This window comes from Achroia grisella, unplaced genomic scaffold, assembly GCF_030625045.1.
Source record: "Achroia grisella isolate CSIRO2021 unplaced genomic scaffold, CSIRO_AGI_Agris_v1 utg1240, whole genome shotgun sequence".
In the NCBI taxonomy this organism is placed as follows: domain Eukaryota; kingdom Metazoa; phylum Arthropoda; class Insecta; order Lepidoptera; family Pyralidae; genus Achroia; species Achroia grisella.
The window spans coordinates 568,571-594,418 of NW_026712603.1; the positions used below are offsets into that span (position 1 = coordinate 568,571).

General features: G+C 33.4%; 3 protein-coding genes across 3 annotated transcripts; 1 reads left to right on the plus strand and 2 right to left on the minus strand.

Annotated features, from left to right (window-relative positions):
* The first annotated feature begins 1,664 nt into the window (after positions 1-1,664).
* On the plus strand, positions 1,665-2,686 carry LOC131854589 (probable RNA-binding protein EIF1AD). Its single transcript, XM_059205709.1, has 2 exons — positions 1,665-1,989; positions 2,322-2,686. The coding sequence occupies exons 1-2, from the start codon at positions 1,867-1,869 to the stop codon at positions 2,682-2,684; spliced, it is 486 nt and encodes a 161-aa protein (XP_059061692.1). The 5' UTR covers positions 1,665-1,866; the 3' UTR covers positions 2,685-2,686.
* Positions 2,687-3,315: 629 nt separating this feature from the next.
* LOC131854584 (speckle-type POZ protein-like) lies at positions 3,316-5,331 on the minus strand. Its single transcript, XM_059205704.1, has one exon. The coding sequence runs from the start codon at positions 5,059-5,061 to the stop codon at positions 4,006-4,008; it is 1,056 nt and encodes a 351-aa protein (XP_059061687.1). The 5' UTR covers positions 5,062-5,331; the 3' UTR covers positions 3,316-4,005.
* A 222-nt stretch (positions 5,332-5,553) lies between these two features.
* Positions 5,554-25,610, minus strand: LOC131854607 (DNA polymerase subunit gamma-1, mitochondrial-like). The gene is made up of 17 exons (XM_059205728.1): positions 25,303-25,610; positions 25,010-25,205; positions 24,298-24,452; positions 23,541-23,740; positions 22,560-22,708; positions 21,995-22,208; positions 21,222-21,745; positions 20,318-20,536; positions 19,582-19,818; positions 19,282-19,448; positions 18,418-18,541; positions 17,416-17,596; positions 9,234-9,406; positions 8,240-8,375; positions 7,172-7,340; positions 6,364-6,480; positions 5,554-5,791 (listed from the first exon to the last, which is right to left on the minus strand). The coding sequence occupies exons 1-17, from the start codon at positions 25,599-25,601 to the stop codon at positions 5,590-5,592; spliced, it is 3,462 nt and encodes a 1,153-aa protein (XP_059061711.1). The 5' UTR covers positions 25,602-25,610; the 3' UTR covers positions 5,554-5,589.
* Between the last annotated feature and the right edge of the window lie 238 nt (positions 25,611-25,848).

Sequence of the window (25,848 nt, forward strand, 5' to 3'; positions counted from 1 at the left end):
ATGTATAGTAGACCCCAACATAATATATCAAACTAATAATTAATCTACATTTAAAACCTTCCTATGCAAAACAATTGCAATTCCCACCGGCATCCATTGGAATGCTCACTAATAATTATTATTTATAAATTATATAATCCAAAAGCCAAATCCAATCCAAATAAAAACATTTTAACCACACTACTTCGCGGCTCTGCTCGAATACCAGAATAAAATAGTCTGCAGGTATTCCGAACAACTCATCCGCATCGAAATGTATGGGACACTGTTACCCAGATACTTCAACACTTGCAATCAATTAAGGCAAATATAAATATTGTTCACCAAGTACTGCTCAAACCGTGTGTGTCACCCCACCTTAGATTTTACTATTGTTGTTTTGTATATAATACCCAACATCAGTACTATAATGCAGGTACAATTGTCAGCTCACCATCATTTGTAATAATATCGTATCACCCGACAACATCGTAATATTTTTTTTTTTTTATTTACATCGTAATATAATATATTGTACAAAATGTAATATTAGGTTATCATGTGATCATTACAGTTAGAAAGAGGAACTTTAGACCACTTCCATTTGCAGCAATACTCTAAAAGAAAATAGTGACATTTGAACACTAGTCACCACCTCTGTATAAATACAATAAGGCGGCCCTATTGCCAAAAGTAATTAAAGTGCATCGACACCTAGAAAAGATAAAGCAAAACAAACGTGTCGCCCGCACAGTGCTCTATTATACTTCATACCCACAGGTCTATTGCATCACGTAATATGATGTCCCACTAAACATCTCACCGTCACCGTCCCCTTATGAAACGAACATGCAGCGGCAACAACAATCATTACCGATTTTTTTATTTCAACACGGAAATACGGAAGGGGGAATGGGATTGTTAAAATAATCCCACTGCTAACAATATATGACGCCAGAGGGACCTCCACGCGGCTCCCCCAGAAACCATCGCGACAAATTAACACGAACCCACCACGACGGGCCAACCGATCCTATCCCCCCCGCTCATTCTACCATACTCCATCAGTGCCACGCCAGCGCAGGCAGTACACCATTATCATACATTAAAAATAATAAATCACGGATATACGTAAACATATTACTATAATGATTATTAATACGACTATTCCTACCAGCTAGAGACACTATAGGTATAGCAAGTACAATTTATAATTAGGTACCTACTTACTTGGCGCAAATCGATCGTAAACCGATGTTACCCAGCTATTGTTTTTTCTGTATAGGTCTATATAATTCGCTCCCCGTGCGGCCCCACCATAATCCTTCTAAATTTGTAATTACTCCGTACCCGTAGGTATATGTATATCTTATTAAATGATTTTGTACTTATCTTTATTTATATCCATTTTGCCTCGTCGCCACATATAGTGTTCACTTATTTGTTATTTATGTCTTCTTGTATGTAAGTTGTTATCGACGTAATATCGGCTCGTTAGCCATAGCTCCACGTCTTTACTCCGCGGCGCTTGCGCAGGGAATCCCTTCCCTCTTGCGCACGGCGGTCCGTGTACGCTCGGCTCGAGACGATAGATAATAAACTGCTAGTGTTTCCACATGAACAAAAACACTACATCACACCAAATACACCATCACTTCGATGCGAATATAAACACTGAAATTGAAGCACAGACAGGCTGATTGACAGTACAGAGTACTTTATTTTATAAACTATTAAAACTATTTTGCCATACTTTGTTGTACAGCAATAATAAACACATTTATTTATTTTATTTTAAATAATTGTCTTGTAAAAGTCTTGCAGAGGTTGATAATTATCTTTTATAATTTATTAAGAAATGTTTGATAAGAAATAAAGTCAAAAAACATGTCAAAAGTTAATAAAAGAAAGCATGTTATGAATGAAGCATTGTGGGACGACTATGAACTTCCTAAAGAAAATCAGAGCGTAGTACGGGTATTAAAAAGTAAAGGAAACAATTTACATGAGGTACGTTTTGATTCCATTTGCCTTGATATCGGCACATTTTAGTTAATAATCCACAATTAAAGTAAGTTTGGTTATTACTCTTCGCTCCCCATATTGATTGGTCCAGCACCGTTTGAATCTCTTCATACATACCTTGAGTTTTTTTCTGTAACCCCTTATTTAATAACTTCAGAATGAGAAAATTCTCAAGTGGTCTGTATTTTTTCGTGCAATATAATTATCTGCACCTATTTTGATTCAATATTTTGCAATCACTACAGTTTGTATCTTTGTTGCTTCTATAATAATTATATCTCAATTATTATTGAGTAAAGAAATCAATTTGTTATTAGGTCTGTACACCCAATGGAGAAGAATATTTAGTGTCCATGCCAACAAAATTCCGCAAAAACATATGGGTGAAGAGAGGTGATTACATCCTTGTGGAACCAATACTGGAAGGTGATAAAGTGAAAGCAGAAATTGTTAAAATAATGAATAAGGACTCTATAAAATATTACAAAGAGAACAGTCTGTGGCCAAAGGAATTTGATGATGGCAAAAAAGAAGAGAATAGAATTAATAATGGTGATGATGATGATGACTTATTTGTGAATACCAATAGGAAAAATATAAATGTATATGAAAGTGACAGTGAATCTAGTGATGACAGTGACTCTAATAGTGATAGTGAGGGAGGCAGTTCTAATAAATAATATTTCTGTATCCATCTTTTTTATTTAATTTTATATAACAGTCTCCAAACCTGATGACCTAGGGAGGTTAAAATAGTCACACTTTATAACAAATAATAAAATCCAATTTTCTATACTTATCTCATATTAATCTTCCTGAGTGATTAATAGTAAAGGAATAATTCAATTTTACAATTGTTTATTTATTCCAATATAAAAACACTAGCAACTAGTAATAACTCATTAAATGTCGTAAAAGAATTGTCTTATATTATACAATACTTTTACCACTTTTAATGAGACTAAGATTTTCCTTTGCCAATGAAGAATATTTATAATCATATGAAATTAATATTCTTAATTTGTGTACAGTGACTATTTCACTCACCTTGGGTCATAATACGCTGAACCATAATACCTCATTACCCGCCCCTTTGTTAATATTTTTTAACAATATAAATAAAGTAAACAACAGTAAAATATCTGAATGGATGGAAAAACAAAAATATGAAAGTTATGATAGTGTTTATTTAATTATAAATACTGAAAAATATATTTAAATAAATAAAGTATCTTAATGTTTTTGTTCAAAATACATATAAATATACATACACAAATCTAGAATAGTTTAATACAATATCAACAACCCTTATTTTTTTAATAAGAAATGAAAAATCATCATTTTAAAATAAAAAAAGGTAATATAAGTATTTGGGTATATACATTATTATAGACCAACCATATATTATAATCTTCAAAATCAGTCCATATTAAATAATTTGCTATTTTACATATAGACATGACTAGGTACATAAATATTAAGTATCAATTTAAACTAACATCACTATACTGAATAAAAATATACATATTACAAATGTCTTAATCATTATAAACATCAGCAGACTCCACTTTTTTTCCAATTAACAATTTATAGTAATTTGTTTTGTCATAAATCTTATATCTACTACAAAAGTAAGTACATTTATAGTTATACAATTTAAAAATTTCAAATGTCCTTAATACAAAAACAATCAAATAAAAAATCAGAAGCTATTTCCATTCTTAAAATTTTCAGCATGAAACTAAAACTTTCTTTAGTAACATCAATTATTTTTCAAGTGACATAAAACTATATCCTTAAGACTCTGAATATATATCAATTGACCCTCAGATATATCTACAGTTTAGTATGACATGAGTACTAAAATCAATACTTATATCAATGGCAACATTGTCACTCATGACTAAAAACCCCAAACATAGTCAACAATACTTTACAAAACACGAGTAAATACTAGATATTTTTAAAATAAATACATGTTCTGATAAAATAAAGAGCTACCTATTTCAAATCTGGATCTAGTTCATCTGCCATTATGTACTCATAAATTCTTTTGATCAAATCCACAGATTGTACATCAGCCCATCCCTTTGTTTTGGTTATAAGCTTGGCTTGGCCATCCTTTATAAATTCCAATGTTGACTGTTTGAGAGCCTTGGCAGAATGCAAGTCGGCTAGTTGAAGTGTCTCAATAGCATTGTCCACTGTTAATTTCTTATGCAATGCTTCCTCACACAAGCTCTTCAGTCTACTCAGTTGATAGTAATCTGAGGCTGCTAAAAGTTTCTCTGGTATTTCATCCACCCGTGGAGCTTTATCACTGTATATAAACATCAAGACCTCCCGCAACACATCAGAGTCTAGCGGTGATTCTACAATATTTGTTATGCATTCCACAGTATTATGCTCAAAGTGTGCCTTCAGTACAGCACTTCTGCTTGCCAGTACTGCTTTGTGTACCTTATATTCAACACCTTCAGCACATTTCATGGTTACATCAGAAAATAGACCATTATTCAAAAGATCTTCAAAGTCATTACTCAATTGGGCTTCAGGTACATTTGTTCTATCAACTTTAATGTCATTTGTGACCATAAACTGGAATTTAAGACGCAAGCTACCATCACTGAGAAGAAATATATCACGGCCCTCGTAACTCGCTATATCGCGTTTGAATAAAGTGGCCAAGTACTGCCACTTGTTTGCTTGAACAGTATGATACTCTTTTATAACGATCGAACGTTCCTCAAAACGTTTCAGACATATCGTCAATATAGATTTGAGAAACACTGGCGTCGAAGATAGGTAATATATTTCTATTATATCATTATCTCTTCCCAAGAATTGCATTTTTAATTGAAACCTACAATCACTTATTTCTGTGTTGGGATCTTTTGGTTTTTCTGTACGAAACTCTCTAGTGGATTTATTTTCTAACAGATTAATGAAATTTGGCACAGTCCATATTATTGTATTGATTTTGGTTTGCCCTTCAGTACGGGTAGTGTAGTTTATGTTAGACATTCTTAATCTATTGTAAGGAATATTGCAATCCATACCACTCAGCCAATATTCACAAGGTTATATTACAATCACAGCAATATATCCAAAGTTATGTTTTAATCGTTTCCATATCACAAATTATACTGTTATGTGTGTAATAAACAGTATTTATAAACAAATTTTGAAACAAGAAAAGAATATCGTCTTATCTTATTATACAAAATAACAATTAATATTCGAGAACACGTAATTTCCGATAATGGATATTTTCTTATCAAAATTTCAAAACAATAAAAGTGACATTGAGGTAATCTGTGAGATTGGTGATATGGTATGATAAAGTACTCTGTGACGATGACACTGACTGGTATACTGAACAGAACAATTATTTCCTTATGGGGTCATTACATTATGTAATAATTGTACTAATTAAGATGTTATTTTATAAAAATATAAAAACAACATTAAAACAAACTGTTGGACGACAGATTAGTAAATCACAGAAACCACACTGACATTTTTATACCGTATCGCACAAATTACAAAGTATATTATTGTGATATCATATAATGAAACAAGGAATTATTTAGTATTATTTATTTTACACTTTTGTAAGACGTCAAATATATTAAGTGATTCGCCATCCGGAATGCCGTAGCCTTTCTGTAATCCGTGTGGGTTGGACGGCGTGACGCAGCTGAGGTTGGATTCCTTTCTCAATACTTGGTCTACCTCTACCGAAGTAAAAAATGCCACTGATAGCGGGAGATCATTTATACCCACTCTGAAATAATAATAATTGTTCAAGATAATTTGAACCTAAAATACATAAATACAAATATATTGTAGTATATAATTATTCTTTGTAATGACAACAATAGACAATTTAAAAATGTTTATTCAAATCTTTCTGTTTCTAACCGTTAAGCCATATAAACTGTACTCCTGTAAAATAATTATAAAATATATAGTCCTATCAAAATAAAACCATATGTTGTTTTAACAATCCAATAATAATAATAATCTTAGAACAATTCACACAACGCCACCTAGACCCAAGTTATGCTAGATAAAGTTTGTGTTATAGTTACTAGATTACTGACACCAATACATAGATTTTTTTTTCGTAAATACATACGTATTATACGTAGAAAACACACAGACCGATACAAAAATCATACTCATGAATACAAATGTTTGTGCCGTGCAAGAAATCGAACCCGCGACCATCGGAGGTAAGGCGGTGTGCTAAATCGCTGTACCACCAGGACCGTCAAAGTATAAAATATAAAAAGTTACTTTTTATGTATGTAGATAAATGAAATTGCAAACAAAATCTAAAATCATTAACTTTACCGCTGTGAACAGAAGGCCTTCGTGAGTAAGTTGGTTATTTGCAACGCTAGTGCCGTTTCATATTTTATATCCTCGGGCACCAGATATCTTACTTCATCGTGGAAACTGAGACAAAATCTAAAAAAGATAGTTAATCAAGTTAATCATTAGGATTCAGAGAAACGTCACCCTACAATCTAACACAACAAATGTATATATAAAGAGGAATAAATTACTGCACGTGTGTAAACTCAAAGCGACAGATAACGAATGCAATCTTATCTAATAAAAAAATCATTAGCATTACGCCGTTACCAGTATGACTGGATGAGAAGGAAACATTCGCTGGCAATGGCGGCTCTATCGATTAGTATAATTAATAAATGACCCTCGAAACTATCGCGGTAATTTCATGAATTCTCACATCAATACATCCATATCTTTTTATTCTTTCATCCTTCACTTATGTTCCGAAGCACTATATCATTAACAAGGTTGAGTCAAATCCTACGGTTATTTGTTACATTTTTATGTTTCAACGGATAAAAAGATAAAAGATGGTTTAAAAAAATATTCGTAGTTGTCTTCTGTAACAGTTCCACAATGAAATTATTACTTGTTAACAGAGGTCAAGGTGTCAACAATGGTCAACGTGTCAAGAAAAAACAACGTGTCAACAGAGGTCAAGGTGTCAACAAAGGTCAACGTGTCAAGAGAGAACAACGTGTCAACAGAGGTCAAGATGTCAACAGAGCTCAACGTATCATAAGAGATTAAGGTGTGAATAGAGGACAACGTGTTAACAAAGGTCAAGGAGTCAACAGCTGACCTGGCAGTCGGCGCGAGGTGCGCGAGGCTAACCAGCATGAGGTGCAGGAAGTCAGCGGCGGCGCTCTGCACGGCCCAGTTGAGGCGCGTGGAGCCCCACCGACCGCGGGCGTGCTCCAGCGCACGAGACAGGCGCCCCTCAAGGAACGCCGTCGACGGGGACTCCGACTCTACAAGCGACAGAGGGTTTTTATTAAATAGATGATATGTAACATTGAGAAGAATGAAATGGGAAGGTTAAAAAGTGACTTCTGCTATAGGGTGTAAATGTTGATACATTTTGTAGTGTTCACTTATATCTCCTGGTACATAAGTTGTTATCGACATAATACCGGCTCGTGAGCCATAGGTCCATGTCTTTTCTCTACGGGGAATACATATCTCCCCTCTTACGCAATGCGCCCCGTGTACGCTCAGCGCGCGACGACAGTTAATGAACTTTTAGTGGTAGCGCCTACACTACACATATACAATATATATTCTTGGAGGGAAGGGGATTGTTAGTAATGTGGACTCATGACCCAATTACTAGGAATATACCATGTCAGGGTGACCTCCACGCGGTGCCTCCTGGATAAATTCCCGGTGAATTTGTCACGATGGGCTAACTGACCTGACCTCATGATCATTTTATCATCCTCCACCGGTGCCCCGCCAGCGTAAACCGTTAGCGCAGACGGGTGCACCATTCAATTTTCATCCATGAAAAAAAATATTTTTATACTACCCAGTTATACCCACACAGTTAGCAATAAAGATTATATAGATAGATTCTATTCTATTTTATCACTGCCTAATCACATATTACAACCGAAACACAGCTTACAAAGAAGCTGTTCGGGGACTGGTTATACCCACGTACACGATTTTTTAGTCTATCTCTTGTACTGTACATAGGGTCCATGACTTGCAGATATAAAGATAGTATAGAAGGCACAAAATATATTTTTAATAATAATGTTAGTAACTATTGTCTAATTTGGAGCCAATTTTAGGGTGGTATTATATTATTCATTATTAGTTGTGTATACACGTTAATTTGTCATAAATATTTAATGTTAGTACCTACCAGCTATTTCCTCTAGTTTGTTGAACATATCGGATTCCGTGCCGCCAATCCACCTCGGCCTCTCGAACATTTCCTCCACCTTTTTGCCGCTAAGTTTCGCCAATCTCAACGCTTGGTAACCGGGCATCTCTACTGACTGCCATGTAAATTTATTCATTTATAGAATCCAAGAACATACACATTTTATACAAAAACAATAAAATGGTACAGTCCTGTAGTATAGTTAATAATAGATAAAGAAAAAAAATAATCTGATTTTTATTTGTTCACCTAGGAGTACTTGTATTTTGGCCAGAAGTTCCCTCTTCAGGCAGAATACGTCATCGCTTGTATCTAGAAGCTTTAGGGCTAATTCATCATCATCATCGCAGCCTGGAAGACGTCCACTGCTGGACATAGGCCTCCCCCAAAGATCTCCACGACGATCGGTCCTGCGCTGCTCGCATCCAATGCCTTCCCGCGATCTTGACCAGATCGTGGGCTAATTAGTTAGGGTGTTATTCAAGTCTGTGCATGTACATCTCACACACAACACATCTAAAAATTGCAGCGTGATGTCAAACATACTTTAATACTCTCCAACAATAGTTTTTTTATGGAGATAATGGAATGGTGTGTCCGCCTGCGCTAACGCTTTGCGCTGGCAGGGACCAATGGAAGATGTTAGGATGAGCATGAAGTCAGGTCAGTTAGCCCATCGTCACAACTTCACTAATGATTTGCCATGATGGCTTCCAGGGGGAACCACGTGGAGGTCAACCTAACATGGTACATTGCTAGCAATACGATCATCAGTCCACATTACTTACAATACCCTCCCTTCCCTCCCCCCCCAACTATTGAATTATGAAATTCGACTAGCTTCAGAGATTTGTGTGTAACAAACGTACATGTGTACAACAACACAACAAGAACATACCATATATTAGTAGTATAAAAATGTATATATAAAAAGGGATGGTCAAAATATAAGTCTAAGTGATTGGAAACTGACTTCTGATCCTATGTCTTCATCCATGAATCCCTCCATATACTTCTTTTTAAGGGTATAGACCCTCCGTCCCTTGGTTGAGGTAAACATTTTGGCAGCTTTACTCTTAGCTTCGGATATCGTCATGGTCGGGTTGAATTGCTTCAATAGTCTTTCAGCGAAGTTTTGACCGGCGCCTAATAATTATTACGAATATAGAAATTACTTGATACATAACATCCAAACATGTATATATTAAACAGGATGGCCTTGGTGATCTAGCGCTTTAACACACCGCCTTATTACCGATGGTCGCGGGTTCCATATCTCGCAAGGTACAAACATTTGTCTTTCTACAATTTTTGGTATCGGTTGTTTTAGATGTATATTATTATATTTACACAAAAATAGTAGCTATGTATTTACATCAGCAATGATAGTTGACAGCGTGAAATGGCGAAATTGGAGAAACGTTTATTTCTTTAAAAAACTATTTGGTTACTAATAACATAGTGTTGGTATGACCTAGTAAGCATAGAAATGCCTGTGTCTGGTACATCGTGCTTTTCCATATAAATTGTCATGTGTTTGTTTTTTTTAGATTATTTAAGACATTAGATACCAAATATATAAACTAAAGCAAAAGTTACTTATTAGAAATTAAGTATAAAAATAATAATAATAAGTTTACAAGCGGCACGTTTGTTTGAATATATATAAACAAGAAACATTTTACAAAAGGTTTGATATAAGCTATGGAAGAGTGGAGCCTCCTGGCCCAGGCATCTCTATGTTTAAAAGGAGTCTTCAACAACTGTAGAATGTAATTGTAAAATTGAGTTATCGAAATAAAGAATTTTGAATGTTGTGTGTGTGTGTGTGTATGCATGTGAGAGTATGTGTGTGTTTGTATGTAGTTACTGTGATAATTCATAGATGACGTTATTTTCTCTACGTTATATACGAAAATCGTCGCGATCGAAGTTAGATAATCAGCCCACAGTTGTCTAGTATGGATACTGTGTTATGGATAACACAAGCTCTACTACTACTAGATAGCGCTGTGGGAATTGTCCAGGAATATTATTATCAGATCTGAATGGTATAACCACAGATAATATAATATTACATACAGATACCCCATCCCATACAAGAAAATGGTTCCTTCCTAACTCGGGCTATTCTTCGGGCTATTTTATTTCGCCGCCGCAGGCGCTAGATGTCGCTATATCTGAAGCAGTTCGGATTACTAGTGGGTGATTAGTAATAAAGCATGAAAATAGATGGCAGAGAATTCGGTCTACATGACATCTGTTTTGCAAAGATACGTACATAATAGATATATAACTGTATCGAACTCCTGATTGGGTACAATCGAAAATTCAATGTAGGTATAATATTGTTCGCTGACAGTCTACAGACACGGCTAATGTACCTATGTATCTATGTACTATGTTACAGTTACTTTTTTACATGCCTACTTTTTTCTCCCGACGAAGATATGTCGTAACGCGTCTGCACTAAAATCGGGCTATCGGTTAAGGAGCAATAGCTCCTTAACGAATAGCCCGATTTTAATACGGTTTTTTTTATTTAAATTGTTATGTGATAGTTATAGATTTTAGCTATAATCAATTGATGTGCATATGGGTACCTCATATAATTTTCAGTATATAATTATTTCTCAATATGTAGTTAATTATGGTAAACTGGCAATTTGTAAAACTGAAAATAATATCTGCAAACCATCAATCTGTTATATGTAGGTTCTTTCAGGGATACTACATCGGTGCTAATGACATGTAGGTACTTATTTTGATGTTATACCTATTTGTAGAACCTTGATATCTACAAACTACGCCTTTACTGCTAGTTTTTTGGTATTTATGTAAGTTGTTATTCAGTTGAAATCACAGATAACATAATATTACATACAGATACCCCATCCCATACAAGAAAATGGTTCCTTCCTAACTCGGGCTATTCTTCGGGCTATTTTATTTCGCCACCGTAGCCGCTAGATGTCGCTAGATCTGAAGCAGTTCGGATTACTAGTGGGTGCTTAGTAACAAAGCATGAAAATAGATGGCAGTGAATTCAGTCTACATGACATCTGTTTTGCAAAGATATGTAGGTAACTGTATCGTGTACCTCATTAGGGACGATTCAAGATTCAATGTAAATGTGTAGGTATAATATCGTTAGCCGACACTCTGCAGATATGGCTTATGTGCCAATGTATATACCTATTGTGTTATGGTTTATTTTACATTCCATGCCTATTTTTTTTGATATGTTGTAACGCGTCTGCGCTATACGTATAGCCTGATTTTGATACGTTTATACTCGTACGTATCAAAATCGGGCTATACGATTTTTTATTTCAATCGTTATATGTATGAGACTGATTTTAGCTACAATTAATTTACTGGTATATACCTCATGTATTCTACGATGTACCCCTCTTTTACCTAATGAGAATTCCGCTATATCTTATATATAAATTTTGTATCACAGTGTTAGTTGCCATATTTCTCCCACATTTTGATGAAATTTGATATGTATACTTCCCAGGTCTGAGGTAGGGTTGTTATCTATTTTTTATACCCCTAAGTCATAGGGGTGGCCTACCCCGAAAAAATATTTTTTTGTATTATGGACAATTTTTTATTTATTTATAATGTTACATTGAAAATACATACACGCCTAAATTTTCACCCGTCTTTCACCAACCCCTATTTTTAATAGCGATATTCTTACAAATATTATAAATGCTAAAGTAACTCAGTCTGTCTGTTTGTCTCGCTTTCACGCCAAAACTACTGAACTGATTTAATTGAAATTTGGTAGACAGATAATGTAGACCCTGAGAAAGGCTACTTTTTAATGCGAAAAAGTATTGAAAGGGGAAATGAAAGGCTATATGAGGATATCGTAATTTTTAAAGTCAGATCTTGTAAGATTAAGTGAACAGGGTCGGTCTAGGTTTTTCATTATTAGAAATGTGTAACGGGGTAACACGTTATTTAGTGCGAAATTGTGTATATTACAATAAAATTTAACGAGAAAATATTATAATGATATCACTGGGACACTCATTGCTACTATATCGTCCGTTAGGAGCGAACTTTCTGGAAACACGAGAGGCGCTATCCTATTGGTCGGTCGGCGCGGTTACCGCGCGTAGATGAGTAGATGAAGTACTTAGACGAGTCTCACGGCGCCGCAGCGTAAGTACTTACTATACATACGTAGTATACATATGGGTATTACAAATGTTTTTATTACTAGTAATATTACTCTGTTATCTAAGCAAGTAATGTGTGCTTATTTTGAACTTGATAACATTCTGAATTACTCGTACATCTTTCAATATCTTTAGCGGTATAAACCAGGTTATGTACTACTACTAGTATTGTTAGTGAGGGATAAAGTTGATGAACAAAAATAAAACAATATTCGTATTAAAAATATATTCATCTAATATTTTTGGCATTATTTTTAAGTTTCTTCCAAATATAAGGGGTCTGACATGGGGTGTTATGTACCTACATTAAAAAATACTTTTTGAAATGTATGAAAGAAACGTATTGTATGAAATTTTTGAAATGTGTGAAATGTATGCACCTACATTAAAAGATAATTTTTGAAATGTATGAAAGAAATGTATTGTATGAAATTTTTGAAATGTATGAAATGTAAGGACCTACATTAAAAGATAATTTTTGACATGTATGAAATGTATGTACCTACATAAAAAGTTCATTTTTGAAATGTATGAAATGTATGAAAGAAATGTATGTACCTACATTAAAATATAATTTTTGAAATGTATGAGATGTATGAAAACAATGTATGTACCTACATAAAAAGTTCATTTTTGAAATGTATGAAATGTATGAAAGAAATGTATGTACCTACATTAAAAGATAATTTTTGACATGTATGAAATGTATGAAAGAAATGTATGTACCTACATTAAAAGATAATTTTTGACATGTATGAAATGTATGAAAGAAATGTATGTACCTACATTAAAATATAATTTTTGAAATGTATGCACCGTACAATAACACACAATAATACACGTTAAACATCATACCACAGAGTCATACGCAAGTTAAAAACAAACTGCTATGATATTAATGAGAAAGGAAAATAAACTTTATGGTATTCGAGTTAGGGTCGATTTCTCTCTTTTTTTAAAACTATTTTAATCTTACCAGTTGCCAGTATTCGAAGACAGCTACGATTCGTACTCGATATTTTAAATTATTATGTAATCGATTTTTCAGTACAAATGTAAATAACCAACGACACTAATAATGTACTACTATATTCCGTTCTTTGAAACGGAATACTGCTATACTTAATACAAAATAATGAAAATTTACTGTTCACAACGACTCATTAAAAGCATCATCGAATAATGCGCTGTAATAAAATCCTGTTATCGATTATTAAAAAAAATCGATAATACATGTATTTATTTTTAATATGACAACACTTCATACATAAGTATTATTGGAAATAGTATTATTTGCTTGTTCGGCTATTTTTAATTTACTTAAACTTTTTTTATATGTTTAATTTACAATAATAATATATTAAGTGCTTATTATTGGAAAATATAAAAAAGACATTTAATTAGGCCGATACAAATGACAACAATGCCATCTATGAAAGCATTTTGAAAACATTGAGCCCCGTATTAGCACTGATTAAAGTGTAATTAAGTACTGGAAAATAACAAAATGAGTAAATATATGAAAATTACTTTTCTAAACGCATTATTTCATTTTAACATGTATATATATTTTTTTAAAAATGGATTAAACTATTTTGAAAACACAGTTTTGTTTTTTAAAACGTTTGCAAAACTATGAAGAATTCCATCGATACCAATCACGCCATCTATATGCAACTTTTAGCAATAATAATGGCTATTTCCTCATTGAGTGCCACTGGTTGAAATTAAGCTGCGAAATTACAGGATATTTGGACATAACATCTATGTTCTCCGGAATGATAACGTATGCGGGATATAGCGCGCACGACATGATGACGTAATGCTATTTAATAATATATGTGTATGTATGTACGTCGGATAGCGTCGTGGTTGGATGGATCGTCAGCTTATTTACCATTTCAGTTCATAATAGTAGGTAGTAACTTTTGACAATATGGATGAAGGAGGGTAACGGTGATGATGATGAGATCAATAATGACTGTTGACGATAGTGACGGTGGTATTTATTTATGACCACCATAAAATTCATCATTGGCAGTATTCTCAACATTATCATCATGATGATTGAGATCAAATTAATTAATTGATTAAAAAAGTAGCAAGTATTAGGTAGGTACTAAGTCCTTATATGACTTAAATACAAGGTTCTGGGATGCTGTGATATACTACAGTCTCTAGATTTTGTTTCTTATTAGTATTCCACGACCAAAGTCTATAGACAGAGAAATATAGATTTACACAAAGTTTCTTGATGTAAATGGGAATTATTATACACATTGCATTAAAAAATATATATGATTACCATCTAATACAAAATCATTATGTAGTAAATAATTCCTGACATTTTAAATCGAATGAGGTGAAACTAACATTGCATGAACACAACACTTGAAGATCATAACATTTTCATTTCAGGTAATAAAACACTTTTAAATAATTTATTAATCACATAATAAACAATTGTTAATAATTTACAATAATATTTCTTTCACTGCTTGTCTGTTATACCACTAAAACTTCAAACAATTCTGTTATTTTTATATTATATTCCAAATAAATCAATATCAAGACATAATATTTCATCAAAATCATTTCATAATTAATTCCTGGTACACAAAATATTCCTGGATTTGTTGATGAAGCAATATAATAATAATCATGAGCTTAAATCATAAACTTATTTGCAGTCGGTTACACATAATATAATTACTTGGAATTTCTTCTCATCACTAGTCCGTTGCTTTCTTACTTATTTAATTATATTATTAATTGCATTGTGATTAATAATTTACAGATTTTTCTTCTGCTTTTTTCTCTTATTTTTACTTGCATTATTATTTTATACAGTAAAATGTTCATATATATATATATATATTTCTTATTCTTTTGAACTCCTGTTCTTTACAGTAAAAATGTTATTTATCTTCATCTGAATGACTAGGAGATTTAAAATATCATCTCTTATTTATTTAAACTTTGTTCAGTATTAAGTTGATGTCAGGAAAATCTGAAAACAATATCATATACCATGTTACATTTTCATGAACTTACATGAATGAATTTACATGAAAGTAACTAAACTGTAACCTTATTAGCACAATAAACATATTATTCATACATCATATTCATTCAGTTCTAATAAAATATAAAAATAATACTACTGTTTAGTACTTTATTTTGATTAATAATTTTCAGTATTTTCTCAATCAATCAAAAATTATAAAATCAGTGTTAGTTTTCTTTTTTGAAGTTACATTCATAACAATAATAAAAACATAATAATACCACATTAAAGCGGTCACCAAGTACCTATGTTTATTATATTTTAATATGAAAGATACACACGCATACATATGCAAGTTTTTAACAACTTATAGTTATACCTGGTATGAGATAATCCTCAAAGACACGATAGTTTACTAAATATTTGTAGTAGTCCTTAGACACATTTAAATTATTGAGTTTGACAAAAAAATAAGAAGTTCAATGAACTCTGAACAGGAACAATTTAAAAGTTGAAGTACCTACTTAACTTAAATGATGAAAAAAGAGAAAAAATCCAATGCTAGTGAAAATATGTTTTAAGCATTTGACTTAAAGTCGTTTATCCTATTCTTTTATTCCTATATTTTATATTTTTAACATTTCATTTATGTTGCCAGTACTCGTTGTCATTTCGATATAATAAAAAAATATGGACCAACCTACGATTTTAAATCGATATTTTTATTTGTGATGAAATCTAATAATATAAATTATGAATAACCTACCCTCGAATGGAGATATTAAAAAACTAATTATCATGAATAGTAGGTACTAGGATCAGTAATATATCATAGTATTATGAATGATTATCGTTTCAAAACCTTGTACAATTTAGTAAGGTTGAAAATATCCTTCTACAAAAGCAAAATTCGAGTATTTGTAAAGTTTCTTATGAGTATGTTTAAAAATTCGAGGATCCTCATATTTAGCTATCAATGTCAGTAATTTAGATACCATATAACACTTGTTTATTGAGGTTTCATAAAGGTATACTGACCTTATATACTCTATACCACATTCAATTATCATTCATTAAATTACAATAAGTAGGTATTTATTTTTTTAATAGAAGAACTATGTCACTAATGTCATTAATTGCTATAATTACCCCCGTGACCGCGTGGAGGTTGATATAATAGAGTACACTTGTATCAGATCAATCTAATTAATATTTCCCTCTTCAAGTTTCGAAGTTATGAGCGAACAGATAAATATATAGTACTTGCATACCTGTCAAAATCTCTCTATTTTGCCGTCGTCGAGTAAAAATTATGCATTGCAATTCGTTCCAAATAAGAGTATAATACAAAATGATGAAATTTTACTGTTTGCAAAGACTAATTAAAAGCACCATCGAATAATGCGTTGTAATATTCTGTTATCGATTATTCGAAAAAATCGATAAATCTATGCATTTATTTTTAATATGGCAACACTTTCTAAATAAGTATTACTGGAATAATATGGATTTCTTGTTTAGCTGTTTTATATTTACTTAAACTTTTTTTATGTTTAATTTATCATAATAATATAGTAAGTACTTATTATTTGAAAATATAAAATAAACATTTAAAATACGGTGATACAAATGAAAACAGCGCCATCTATGAAAGTATTTTGGAAACAATAAGCCCCAATTAGCAATGATTAAATTGTAAACAAATACAGGGCAACAACAAAATGAGTAAATATATGAAAATTACTTTTCAAAACGCATTATTTCATTTTAACATCTATATATGACTTTTTAAAAATAGATTAAACCTTTTTAAAAACATAGTTTTGGGTTTTAAACGATTACAAAACAATGCTGAATTCCATTCGATACCAATAACGCCATCTAAATCCGTTTTTCGAACTAAAAATGGCTACTATGCCATTGATCCCCACTGGTATAACTGATATACCAACCGTATATTCTGGCATAGTTGATGATCTTGGCATGGTCACGAGAGATGCCTGCAGCCGTAGCGGTGAGCGAGTGCAGGTCGGTGTTATTCCGCTTGTGACCCGCCAGTACGGCCCACGAGAAAGCACTTCCGCCAGCCACCTGCACCGTACTATCGCCCAGCAACGCTGAGATCCATAGCTCCTGTTATTTTAATGAATGACGTACTTATTAGCCACTAAATATATATATGACGCAATTTTCGGTTAAAACAGCGCCCTCTATAATACAACTATTATTAAACGCAAGTGCCTCTAAATGGCACTACAGAATCCGCGAGAGGAGCAGAAAAGTTTGTGTCAGTTCACTGGGAGGAACGGTAGAGTATTGACTCTCATTGACAGGTATTGACCTGTCTAGGTATTGTTGGTTATAATTGATTATTGAAAAATATCAAGTAAAATCTAATTTGTATTTCTACCATCTATCGTTTGATATCTTGATTGTTATTCTCAACGCCCATCTAAAATGACTCCTGATTCGACATATATATATATAGACATATTCCCAGTGTCTTATTACTTTAATGGCTTAGTTACAATGACATTACGAAATGTCTCATTCATTTCATATTTAGCTATTTTTATTTTAGCGCCCGCAGATAACATACTGTATTTGTCAATTAAATGAAACCTATAATTAGCTTTAACGTAACATACGTAATGTAAATACATATTGTAACGCCGTTGATTTCTAATCAATAAAAAATACCCTAACCATAAATACTCTTTGCAGATAGTACTCAACTCTCCCGGTTACAGCTGGTATTGGGACAGGACTATAATAACAGAAACTGTAAACTGTACATAACAAGAGATCAGTTATAACACTACATGATACATATAAGAAAAATAAAATAGCTACATCTTTTAGATATTGCAATTCCAAACAAATATCTTATAATATTCGACTGGGAGGAAATAATTGACGAAATAAACTTCTGGCTCGCGGACTAAAATACAGACCTGTGAATCGACGTCGGCCCCAACAAATTTATATCCGGGAGGCGCCTGTACCATGGCGCGTAGTTCTGAACCGATCCGTTCGCTCTGGGCATTACTAGCCGTCATCCATGTAGGCTCGCTCGCACTACCAATAAAGAAGAGTGTATATACATATCAGACCGGATGAAGACGTTATATAACGTCCTCTACTTCCATAGTCTCATATATGTCAGCCACCTGCAGCTTATTTTAAAAGCTGTGGGCGTAAGAGGAAACCAGATAATATGCGGCAGTACAACAAAACCGAATATGGATGGATGTTTGTTACTCTTTCAGGCAAAATCTACTGAATGGATTTTAATGAAACTTTACAATAATATACCTAGCTTGTACATCAGAATAACATAACCGCGGGTACAGCTAGTATATATATAAATAATTAATTGTAATTAGTTTCGATAATAGGGCATTAACAAAAAAGGAAAGTATAATATTACATGTACAGTTATCTGCTGCATGTCAGAAATGACTAAATGTGCGGAACAAAAATTAATGACTTAAAATACCAAACTCAATGTACCAAAAATGTTTAAGCTATAAAAATTTCATTTGTATTTACAGTGGAGTAAAAATTTGCAATCCTTTTGTATGTAATATTCAAAGTAGACAAGGAATGTATATTGAAATATAATATTTTTATTTTACATGAATGGCGAATTTGTACAGGTAGGTTAACTGACCTGATCTCATCATCCTCCACTGTTACCATGCCAGCGTAAATCGTTAGAGCTGGCAAGTGCACCATTCCATTATCTTACATCAAAATATGTGCCATCAATTTGTTCGCCATTCCAGGTATAGATAGAGTTAAAGAGTCACAGTTACCGTCGGGTAAGCGTACCGGCGACCACCACCTGCGGCAGGATGGCGCCGTAGAGTTGGTCAGGGGCGGACGGTGGTCGTAGTTCTGGTGGCAACCATACCACCTGTTGCCCCATGATTCGCTCCCGGTTGTTGCGCCAGTACGACATCATGCGCCCAAATGTCAACACCTAGAAATGTTCTATACCATAAACACGCATATATTATACATATAAACCTTCCTTTTGAATAATTCTATCTATGACCCCAATTCATCATGTGACGCATGTGGTAAATACAAGCAAATATATATATACAATTTACCTTTGCAGCGTCATTTCCTTGCGCGGTGAGCACATTCTGACTGAACATTTCCAAGAAATCCCTCGCTAGTGGATTACCAACTTTATACTTGGGTCCATCTTTATGTGGCAACCTCAGAAAGTGACAGCATCCTTGCAACTGTATGCCACACCACAATCCCAGCCCATGGTATTGGTTAGCGGCCGCTTGCTCGTCCGCTCTCTTTCTAGCATAGTAAGCGCGTCTGCCCAAGTCTTCCTGAAATATCATTTGTTCCTATCATTACAAGCCACAATAGAAGTAATCCAAAATATATAAAAATCTTTCTATGTCGCATTCGAATTGCAGATTCTAGTAAGAATGGGCAAGAAACCCGTTTGATGTGTCCTTTTCATACACACTAGTCCATAATACATACTTATAATTACATTGCTGCTCTTGTACTGGCAGTGTATTTATATTTAGTTTTTAGAACTTCATTTTAACCTAGATTAAATATAAACTTTTTTTGACTAATCTAAATGCTGTTGGATGCAGCTGCCCTTTTCAGCTTCGCCGAAAGATATGGGAATGAGTGGAGAAGGCAATTCAAACTCGCGGAAGAACTTATGGAGCGGCTTAACCAAACTTCTGACGGATATGATATTAGTCCGACGTCCTGAACCAAGGTTTAAACTCCTAGTGGTGGCTAGAGAGTCAAACCTTGACTCAGGCAGTCATATCCATCGGTGGGGAGAATAATGAGCGATATACATACTTCAACAGTTTTTGGTAGTCTTTGTACGTCGGTCTCAATGTCATTTTCCTTACAGAACGCCATAGGACATGCGGCTAGTAACTCATCAAGAGGAAGCGGTGTTTCATCTTCGATCTCGCCATGAGTCCTGCTGAATGGTACTAAGAACCCCCACCCTTCAGACTTAATATAGTGGAGGGGATAGCCTTCCCATGAAAGTCGAAGGAGTTTGGGAGTGATCTGTAAAAAACGAAAAAGAGTCAAAACTAATAAAATTGAGAGCATTGTGCCGTAGCGGTAGAGCATTCACATATAGAAGTTTTTTATTTCGGTTTTATCAAAAAGACTCTGACTCAAAGAAGATCTGTGATTATATCTATTAATGAATTGCATCTGCTTAACATTTTGGATCCAGATATGTACCAGATCAATCTAAATGTCTAATCTGCGAATATAAAACTTTTAGACATATTTGCAGAGGAAACCACTATCTCACTTAACATTCTGGACCCGGATATGTACCAGATCCCTATGAATGCCAAAAAGTTAATACTAATTAATGTGCAAATATAAATTTTTCAAACATATTAGCAGTGCAAACCACTATCCCACGTCATAAAAGAAAGCAATAAATAGTCAATTGCTGAAATTAAAATAATACAGCGCCATCTAGTCCCACGGTAAGCAGAGCTTTGTACTAGGCAACTGATATAAATACTTAGTTACATATTGTTTCAAATACATGCATATACATAGAAAATACCAAGACCGATAGAAACAAACATACTCATGAATATAAATGTTTGCACCGTGCGAGGGAAAGCGCGACCATCGGAAGTACAGCGGTGTGCTAAACCGCTACACCACCGAGGGCGTCAAAATGATCATGTCTGGACAATAATATATTTATTTTTCATTACATTACCTGCATACTAGTGGTGATATTATGAGCGCCTGGCGTCCACCCTGGAGTACCTGGCTTGCTGCACAATTTCCTGTACCACGCCGGGTACCCTGCCAGGTACGGCCTTTTTACTGGCAATAACGACTCCATTTCATACAAATATGCAAACTTTTTGCTTAATTCTTCCAGATCTTTTACTTTTAATTCTGGCATTTCATCTAAAGACTCTATGTATTCCTGATTTAAAAGTTCGAATTCTTTATTTTGTAAATCTTTACTTTTACTGGGCAGTTCTATTTTAGATGTAGTAGATATTGAATCTGTTTTCTTTTTAGAACCTTTTTTTAAATTAAGTTTTTGTGTGGACCAGTCTTGATCCCACATCCAAAGATCTTTCTTGTAAGCCTCATTTTCCATTAGCTGACAAGTTTCATCTGCTTTACGAGACAGTAATTGTCTAGACTCTAATTTTAAATCTTCAAAAACAGTTTCTGCTGAATCTATATATTGTAACCAATTTGAATTTACTGGCAAATATGCTGAACCTATAACCAAATCATAGTATTTAACAGGAAAACATAACATATATCAAAAATTTCTATTGGTGTTATTCATACTATACAATATACGGTATTAAAAATTCCTACAGCAATAAACATTTTCATATTTAAACGAATTCTAGCATTTATTATTTTTATTGTTAAATGAGGAAATATATGACTATTATATACATTTACTAAAACCATCCGGTTCGAAGGACCAGATATTTCTTGATATACATAAAAACAGCTTACCAAGCTCCAACATGCCAGCCAAGGTGACAGGGTGTGGGAACCGTTCTAGAAACATTGGCAGCAGTTCTCTGAGCACATCGTGTGTGGCTGTAACGTCACGAGCGCAGTACGCCATCAGCTCTTGAAAGTTATCGTGTACATCTTGCATGCTGCCCTCCATAAATACGTCACGAGTTTGTTTGTCTATGAGACTTCCGCAGTATAATTGATGGACCTATAGACAATTATTATTAATCTTATTAATATGGTTAATGATTATTTTCAAAGATTTTGTTTATGATAAGCAAATTTGAAGTTCTAAATGAATTTGAATCAAATTTGATTCACACGGAACAACTACAATACACTACCTACTATAATAGTATATTGAAAACCTACAAGGCAGTTGATTAAAATGAAAGTACAGTTTGTATGGTTTTTTTTAACATTTCATTTTGCTTTGCAGAATGCTAACGTTGCTTTTAATGATGGAGTTGGTTACTAACAGACCATCCTCCGCAACTACGAAATGTTAGAACATCCAGAGAATGGCGTATCTTATTCTATAATTAATATTGTCAATTACCTCACTAAGATTATTGAGGGAGCTGATCTCTTTCCAATCGTCATCACTGGGGTGTGGTTCTTTATTCTTAGCTTTTAACACTGTCCGCTGGTAGCTGGTGACTCCACTTACACAAGTGTGCATAGACATAGTATCCATAAAGCGTAGACCTGCATCAATAATCTATTCTGGTTAGTTTATGTTCCCAAAAAAAGTTTTAACTATGTGCTGATCAATAACTGTTTAAAAATCCAATTAAAAAATAATACATGTACCATTACCATACAATACCATACAATGGAGAGGTGAAATGTAATTAGCGTACTTCTCTACCGATTTTGATCAAATATGCTACTTTTATAATATGACTTAAAAAGAATAACAAATATAATGTACCAGTGTGTATCATTTTCCTGTCAGGTTTTCAACTGAAGTCATTAGCCAAACCTTTTACCCACCACTTCCATAGCTTTTTTGGAATAAAAATAGCTTTGTCCATTCTTAGGATACAATCTATCTCCAAATTGAAATTCATTAAGATTCCCTGAATGAATCTTTCAAAGTGAATAGGTATAGGAACATTTTAAAATTATTTAATTATAAATAAAAATAAAATAATAATAAATTTGACGACCTCGGTGGTCTAGCGGTCTAGCACACCGCATTACGACCGATGGTCGCGGGTTCAATTACTCGCACGGCACAAACATTTGTATTCATGAGTATGGTTGTTTGTATCAGTCTGGGTGTTTGCTATATATAATATGTATATATTTACGAAAAAAAAAAATCTATGTTCTTTTTTGTATCAATTATCTAGTACCCATAACACAAGCTTTGCTACCTAAAGCTTAACTTGGGTCTAGATGCGCCATCTAGAATCAAGTACATAGAATTTTTTTTTATGTGTGAATTGTCCTGAGGTTATTAAAAAAAAAATTATATTAAAAAATTAATATGGATTTTAAGGCACTTCATTACTGTTTTTTTATGGATAGATACCTGTTTTATTCAACCAATATTGCTCCTTAATTTTTGCTCTGTCAAATGAGACATTATGTCCAATAACTATTCTAGGTCTGTTCAGGTCACCGCAGGGTTTCATTCCATCAGTTTCTAAAGGTATCAGATATTCGTAATTTAAATTGTCGTATTGCTGATGTGGTTCCCCATTTGCTACAGGTTCACTGACCCAACCATACCTGTAATTTTTTTTATATATAATTTATACAATATAATTATAACAGGGACGTGGATACCACCAGCACAACCATATATTGCTCTATCAGGTACAACCACAATTAATACCCACAGGGACGCAGATAATACCAGCACAACCACATGTTACACTATCAGGTACACCCACAATTAATACCCACAGGGATGTGGATAATACCAGCAAAATCATATATTGCGCCATCAGGAACAACCACAATTAGTTCCCAAGGTATTTTTATAACATTATTTATATGGTACTCTGTTGTTTTACATGATTAGATTGGGGGGAAGGGCATTATTAGTAATGTGGACGAATAACCCCATTGCTAGCAATATACCATGTTAGGTTGACCTCCCGATGTGGTTCCCATCATGACAAATTCCTGTTAATTTTATCATGATGGGCTAACTGACCCTAACTCATGCTCATCTTATCATTCTCTCTGTTGCCCCACCAGCATAAATTGTTAGCACAGACGGGTGCATCATTCCATTATCATCCTTTTAAAAAATATATATAGATAAGTTGACAACAATTTACCATGCTTCACTTGAAACAGCGCATGCTAAAGTGGGCCTATTTCCAGATGTCATAAGAACTTCTACATCAAAGACGAGGGCATCATCAGGCGGGCAGGGTACAGGTTCTGCTGTGTTACCATTGTACTTACACCAACCTGAGCTTTTTGACCATTTCTATGAACAAAATTTAGAATATATAACACTAGTATAGTTAGTCTATGATATGCATACATTAGTGTGTAGTGCATAAAATTATTATTAGTATTTAAAATATAAATAAAGGAAATACCTGTCTCTGTTACTTTTCCTAAACCTATTATGATGTATTTTGGGACAGAGACAGATCAACAATAATAAATAACTAAGAATAACATACCAATTAATGTTACTCATAATAATAATAGAAAGTCAGTATAGGATGCCATTACATTATGTATACTATTAAACATTAAATTTCCATAAGTAAAACAGTACATTTTTATAATGTCCATCTGGGGTAGGCAGAGAGGACCTACTGTCATTGGCTTCTATTCTTACAAACAATTCTTAATCACATTTATTATCATATCATCAAATATTGATATATATATAGTAAACAAAGTCCTTTCATCTCAACTCCTGCAGATTCAGGTACTACTGAGATTGCTGCTCTTGTCTATTGGGCATATTATGGATTAATTTAATTCATTATTATGTGTGAATGGTGTAAACTATAAGTTTTTAATACATACCTTTGGTAATGGAGGTAGTTTACTAGTTGCCAACTTTTGAAGTAAGATTCTGTATGGGGCACTTTGCCTTTCCCCTATATTGTAAAAATGTTCCACAACATCTTTTCCTTCTAGTTTAGGCAATTTAACAGTTACATCTGGTAAATATTCCTGTTCTTTGTAATTAATTCCGTGTTTCAAAAGACTGTCTTGGCAACTGCGAAATTTATTATAAAAATTTTAATTAATTTTGTGTACCTCTCTATTATAAATCATAACAGTTCTTTCAAATTATAACAATAACAAATAGCTACCTTTTTATTGTCATTGGGTCAATAGTGGAGACTGGATTTTTAAATAACTGTTCGTAAATATTTTTGGATATCATTTGAATATTTACATCATTAACTCTAAATTCTGTCGAAGATGTTTCATTCTTGGTTTCTGAAACTTTCTTAGTTTTGAGGTTATCCGTAATATTTGCTTTATTCTTCTTTATAATCTTTACTTCGCTTGTAGGAAGCATGTAACAACATCTACGACATTCTATTAAACTTTTAAATAAAGGTTTCTTTAATTTATTTTCTACAAAACAAAATTTCGCGCTGTTCATTATTTTGATTTGATTTATTTTATTGCCATTGACAGGTTAAGGACAGAAGTCATACAGCCTAATCTTCAATGTATGTAGAAAAGTAAATTTATCCACAAACAATTTCTATTACATTATATTTCATACACTGTAAAAAAATACATTCCTGGTATCAGTTGACTACAAATAAATATACTGTTTAGCTAACACGATTTTTTAAATTCTTTCTAGAAAAATAAATGCAAGAAAGGATTCTCTATTTAAAACA